This window comes from Clytia hemisphaerica, unplaced genomic scaffold, assembly GCF_902728285.1.
Source record: "Clytia hemisphaerica strain Z4C2 unplaced genomic scaffold, Clytia hemisphaerica genome assembly, whole genome shotgun sequence".
Taxonomy (NCBI): domain Eukaryota; kingdom Metazoa; phylum Cnidaria; class Hydrozoa; order Leptothecata; family Clytiidae; genus Clytia; species Clytia hemisphaerica.
The window spans coordinates 34,949-41,275 of record NW_027103929.1 but is presented as its reverse complement, the minus strand read 5'-3'; the positions used below and the strand labels follow the sequence as shown (position 1 = coordinate 41,275).

At 34.4% G+C, this 6,327-nt stretch overlaps 1 protein-coding gene across 1 annotated transcript; it reads left to right on the top strand.

The window, feature by feature from the left end:
• Positions 1–279: 279 nt before the first annotated feature.
• Positions 280–5,106, top strand: LOC136809773 (putative uncharacterized protein DDB_G0268338). Its single transcript, XM_067066328.1, has 4 exons — positions 280–353; positions 2,391–2,608; positions 3,678–3,762; positions 4,880–5,106. The coding sequence occupies exons 2-4, from the start codon at positions 2,416–2,418 to the stop codon at positions 5,052–5,054; spliced, it is 453 nt and encodes a 150-aa protein (XP_066922429.1). The 5' UTR covers positions 280–353; positions 2,391–2,415; the 3' UTR covers positions 5,055–5,106.
• The last annotated feature ends 1,221 nt before the right edge of the window (positions 5,107–6,327 follow it).

The window sequence follows — 6,327 nt, the reverse complement described above, 5'->3', positions numbered from 1 at the left end:
AATAGTTATGGGACCCTTGACCTGATCGTAAGAGTAATGAAAAGTAACTTACGAATACAAAAAAATGCAAAGTTTTGAAATTTACAGGGAATCCAATAGAAACCAAGTCTTTATTTGTTCAGATATTCTAAAGCTATTGCAAAAATGATTTCAGTATTTAAGATAGCAAAATAGACAAAACAACAGCTGCATAAATATAATACCGAGGCTACAAAAAATTTAATTGAAAAAGAACCTGTCAAACAGTTCAAAACATAAGTGCGAGTTCATTTTCAATTAAATTTGAAGCAATCCTGTTTTTATTTAGAGTTTTGTACTTGGACTAACCTCTCGCGAATATCATTTGACCTTCTGTAAGTGCCTGCTTGGAACTATATTCTGGTATTCGATGAATTTCTTGACCATATTAAGTTTAAAAGACAGATATTCTATATTTGATCAACGAGCAATAAAATGATTGGTACAGTATGTGGCCCCCAAAACGTCGATCAAGTTTGAAATTTCTCTTAAATCTAGAGTGAAAGAGGTTTTATAAAATTTTTGCTGCATACAAAATTTTTTTAACATCTCTAGTTCTTTTTCAAAATTTTCAATTTCACCAATGTTTTTTAATTGCTTAAAGATAGGTAGCTTTTTTCTTTTTGCTCCCAAAATGTCGGTTTGCAATTTTAATGATTTCTCGAGATCTCTTTAACCCTATTAGCCCCAAGCTTTTTTGACTTTTGTATCCCCAGGGGGGGTAGAATCTACCACCCTCGATTATTTTCGATCTACAAGAGCTATGGCCATGAAATTTGGTACAGATGTTCTCCATCATGATACAATTTTCCAGGAAGAAAAAAAAATTTGATTACGTCATTCAAAAACTGATGACGTCATCACAAAATTTCCACCTGTCGGAAAAAAGCCCAAATATATGGTTTACAAAAATGTCTATTACAGTCGAACCAATAAAGATATTTCAATTCTGTTTAAAGATCCTGAAAGATAAAAGACTGTTCTTTAACATAATTGCCGGTTTTGCAAATTCCATGAAGAGTTTTTCTTAAAATCTATGCTGAAGATGAGTAAAACTTTCAAAATTTAATGACGTCATAAATGATGACGTCATCATTTTCAAAAATTTTCTTTTGATTTTTTAAATTTGTATTATCAATGCCTATCACGTGTCAAAATTTGAAAATGATTGAATAAATAGTTTAGAAGTTATCAGCACTTTAAAATTTTGAGTTTTAAGCGATTTAAGCTGGGTTTTATGTCATGTTTCACAATAAAGTCATAAAACCTGATCTGGACAACCTATGACCCTAAAATTTTGCACAAGTACTCTTAATAAGATTTTATTAAAAGTCAGAAAGTTTCAAGTCGTTTGAAAAATTTTTCTCCGAGATATAAACAAAAGAACTCCAGCGTGGTAGATTCTACCCCCCCCCTGGGGCTAATAGGGTTAAGATATGAATACAAAATTTTGACCATAGTTTGGAAATGTGATTTAGAGGGTTTTGGTCATAAATCTGTTTGATAAATTTTTTACAGTATACCCCTCCCCTGGTTGTTAAACTCAAGTTGGTAAGAACGGAATTTCAAGATTTTTTGCTGTTACTCATATTTAGAATTTTGGGTTTTATCAATGCTGATCTAGGGCCCACAAAATACTGGTTGACCTTTAAGATGCAATATCTTTTACTCATCTTCTAAAGTCACAGATGTATTTGCATTTTCTGAAAGGCATTAGGTGTAGAAAGTTTCCTATATCGCATTTTCATAACTTATTTTCAATATCCAAGAAACTAGAGTGAGTTCTATACAATTTTTATCTAATTTTGGTATTGTAATATTTCATTCAGACGCAAATATGTTATTCTGAATCTGTCTCAAACATCAAAAACATGCTCATTTTTAAGTATAACCATCATTCTTTCAAAATAAACAAAAATCATCTAATTCTGATAAATCTACAGGTCAGATTCCTCATTTTAATGACGACCTACATTTTTGGGGCCGTCTCCGTTTTGGGGCCATATACTGTATGGTAATGTAGTAAATTTCAGCGACCAATAAGGGAGGTGCCTGACTCGAATAACCAGGTATTGGTTATCAAAAAATACAATTGAATAAGAAAGAACCTGTTTTAAGGCCTTAAATAGCATAACAAATACAGTAGTTTAAATTTAGAGGTAATTAAATTTGGTGGGAACTTTTTTATCAAATCCGCCAAATTCCGCCAAAATTTCTTCCCTTAAGGTAACATTTTTTCCCAAAATCAAATCTGATAAGTGGTAAAAATGATCATATCAATTAACCCTTCGCATCATTTAAGATGCAGTTTGCATCATCAAACATAGAGTTACGAAAATTACTGCAAGGAAATTAATTTATGTTTTAAATAGGTGAAGATCGAAACAAAACATCAATATGGGAAGATTTGTGTTATCAGTTTCTTTGACCATTTTGTTGGTTAGCATTGTACTTTGCGCAAACAACAACAACAACAACAACAATAATAACAATAACAACAATAATAACAGCAACAACAACAACAATCAAAATAATAACAATCAAAACAACCAAAACAATTGTCCAGGAACAAACAACCCTTGGGAATATTGTAAGTATGTTCTATAGGCTACCCAGGGGGAGGGGGCACTGCAAATTTTTTTTCCGTGAACGGACGGAAGTATCTTCGACGGTCAGAAGTATCATCTTTTGACGGCCCATTTTCCCTTTCCTATCTTTCACCTTATCTGTTTTTTCTACTTTCTGAGACTTAGTTTCTCATTTCTGACTGAGTTTTCATACCTGTCAATAATTTGTCCATCAATTTCGACCTGTCTAATTTTCGCACCGAGTGGGATTCGAACCACCACCAAAGAAAGACCTTCAGATTCGGAAGCCAGCGCTCTATCCATTGAGCCATCGCCGCACAGCAAATGCACGCAACTCATAACATATTATACCGAACTGGCAAAAGACGGGGTAATGTTATTATAATATGGGTAAAAGTACCCCTTTTTAAACTGACTGAAATTCGAGCCGTTACTAGCAACCCTGCGGGGCTCAAGGCGCCGAGTATGCACCCGGCACAGTGACAAGCCGTTACTAGCAACCCTGACCCTACCTAATTGATTGGTAATGACCCAATACCCCCTGAACCACGGAATGACGGATAGGAAAAATTAAAAGCGATACTCCCGACCGTCAAAAGATGATACTTCTGACCGTCCAAGATACTTCCGTCCGTTCACGGAAAAAAATTAGCAGGGGCACTAGGATTGGCCGATGAGGAGTATGTCTGGACGGGACCTCCGGAAACCAACCCTTAGAGAGATTGTTTTCTTCTGAAAAGGTGACCCTTAGAGGGACTTTGAAAAACTTAGAAAATTTCCTTCCATCTTTGAAAAAAGTCCTACCCTTAGAGAGACCTTTTTACAACTTTTTCATTTTTTCAAATCAAAAGAATTTCCTAAAAATTGTGATTTTTCCGATCCTAAGAGTCTTTTGAAAGGTGAAAAACTGACCCTTACCGCCTGCACATACCCAGCACCCATTTTTGCCCAAGTACCCCCAACCCCGCTAGTAATTTATTTAGTATTTAAACCTAAAAGATTTCTTTGACTCTTTCTCCCCAAATATAGCAGCACAGATTAATTTTTATATCTTCCACAATCTTCATTCAGGCAATGGAATCCGTTATGACCCTGTCTCAGAATGGTGCTGTGAAGGAAGATTAAACAACAAACGTGCTTTTTATCGATGCTGTGGGTAAGTCAATTTGAATTCCAAAGAAAAATTGCATTTTGCGGGAATTAATTTTCGCAGTTTTGTCCTTTGTTGAACACATTTTCCACTTTCCTAGTGAAATTTCAAATCTTTTGATGCAAAATGGCGAAATATGCATTTCACGGGTCCTAATTTTCGTGGTTTTGCCGAAAAATTACGGAAATAGCAAAAATTAGTTCCCGCGAAAAAAAGTTCCCTTAAGGATAATAAAAAGGCTATTTTAAAGAAGGCACAAACAAAGGTAATACTACACCCCTGTCTTACAACCCCAGTGGGATTTCTTCTCACACCGAGGATAAAAAATTATATCGAAAACCCGATAAGGATAGCTAATTGTTCTCAGGTAAAAAATCTTGTGAGGAGTGTCTTAAGGTGCAATTTTTCAAATGAGGATGAAATCAATGTTTATTTCCCAATCGGGTTGCAACTTTGGGATATTTTTCCCACCGGTGAAATTTTAGCCAATTTTTGCAGTGGGATGAATGGGACCTACTGCGTCAGTGACACGGAGATGTCTTTGGCTATTCTAAAGAAGGCACGAACAAATGTAGTACAAGGTTTTTTTATGAAACATCGTAGTTTTCAGATGTTCTTAACTACTCGAGTTTTAAGCCTAAACATGTTGTTAAAATGTTCTTAATTTCACCTGCTCTTAACTTGCTCTTACCGTAAATCACCGATTAAGCGCCCCGCTTGAATTAGCGCCCCGCTCGAATAAGCGCCCCCCATTTAGTTAAAATAATTTTATAAGCACCTACCTCGAATAAGCGCCCCAGTTTGAATAAGCGCCCCCCTCCATCCTTTTTTGAAGTTAAGTTTAAGCAGATTCCGAATTTGTTGATATACGAATTTCTGAAATAAAAAAATAAGCGCCCCGCTTGAATAAGTGCCCCGCTTGAATAAGCGCCCCCCTCAGAGCCTGAAAAATTAAATAAGCACCCGGGCGCTTAATCGGTGATTTACGGTAATTCTATTTGGGCCGGGGGGGACTAAAAATCCCCCTCTACAACTTGTTTTATAATAGCTTTTTAACGCTATGGTTATCGAAGTCTCATGTTCTTATATAGTTTGTTTTAATAAAAAACTTTATTTTTACCAGAACTGCTACGTACGATACACTATCTCAATCATGTACCAATGGCCGTGTTTCAAATATGTCGTCTAAATGTAATGGATGGAACTTCAACCCTCACAATGAATTTTGCCATCAAGGAAAATTATACCAACTTCGTTATTTCGTACTTTGTAATGGAAATGTTTATCGCAAGTTGTAAAGAAAAATAACTATGATTAGATTTGAACTGAAGAAAATATAGTTGCCTGTTATATTGAGTCCATTATTATTGACTGATAGACCATAGATATACTGTCACTGTCGGATTTACAAACCAAATTTAAAATGTTTGAACATGGAGGTATAAAGAAACAGGATATGGTATTGTAACCAAGCTCATCCTACGATTAAAAAAGTTACGATGTATGCATGCTCATAATCTCATATATCGTGCATTTTTAATGAGTTCTCTTATCCATAGTTGAAATCTTATTGGCTCGTTTAAGCTGATGTCAGAAACAATGAGACGAGATCCATTGTTTCTGACATCAGTGTAAGAAAATATTTAGACTAAAAAAAGGCCTGTAAACTTGGCAATCCTTCATCAAATGATAAGATTTTTCGATCAATGTTTTCTTTAAGGTGAACTCTATTGCTTGATACTTTCCTCCAAAATTCTCCAGCAACTTTATGTCCTAAAATCGTGTGTGCTTATAAAGAGCTTTTCATTTTCTGGCTTGAGAAAATATATTTTCAAAACAAAATTTAATAGATAACGAAATTGCACATAAATTTGTTTTGTGGACGAAGTTTTGTTTAATTTTTGTATATTAGAAGGCTAGAAATCTATATTGATAGCAAGAATGTTCAGAGTAATCTTGAGTTCTACTAAAAAGTCGCATTTTGTCGGGCGAGCTTAGTATTTTCTTTTGATATATTTCATAAAAGAAATCAAAACAAGACGACTTAAAGTCGAAAATTTCGCATAATATTTGAACATAAACGATCAGCATTATGCATTATATATTTTGAATGAAGCGTTACACAAAAAATACACATTGTATTACGGGTCGTAAATACCCTGTTTTCTTATGAAAAATCTCAATCCATTAAGAACAAAAAGATTCCTAAAAAAATGCGACTAAAAAATTCCTTTTTATATATAAGCGTAAAAAAATCTTTCAATTCAGAAGAATAATTCAGAGAACTGTAATAAACTTGAGAAAATGAATTTTAAAATTCTTTGAAAATGAAGAAGAAAAAAAGAACTTTTCATTCTTTGATGCCAGAAACTTCATTTGTGCTTCACTTGGGCAAAGTTTATCAACTTCTTTCTATAAACAGTAGAATTTTCTAAAATTGAGAAAATGGCTTGTCAGAAAAATCTGTTGTATACTATCTTCACTTTTTGATATGAATGATGGCGCACCACCATCAAATCATAGGCAAAAAAACAGTTGAGTTGTGAGCTCCAGCTTCTGGACTAGAAAATA

Coding starts and splice junctions, on each gene's coding strand:
- LOC136809773 (XM_067066328.1), top strand. CDS start 2,416: ATGGGAAGATTTGTGTTATCAGTTTCTTTGACCATTTTGTTGGTTAGC. Junction 2,609..3,677: donor AAACAACCCTTGGGAATATT/GTAAGTATGTTC, acceptor ATCTTCATTCAG/GCAATGGAATCCGTTATGAC. Junction 3,763..4,879: donor GCTTTTTATCGATGCTGTGG/GTAAGTCAATTT, acceptor TATTTTTACCAG/AACTGCTACGTACGATACAC.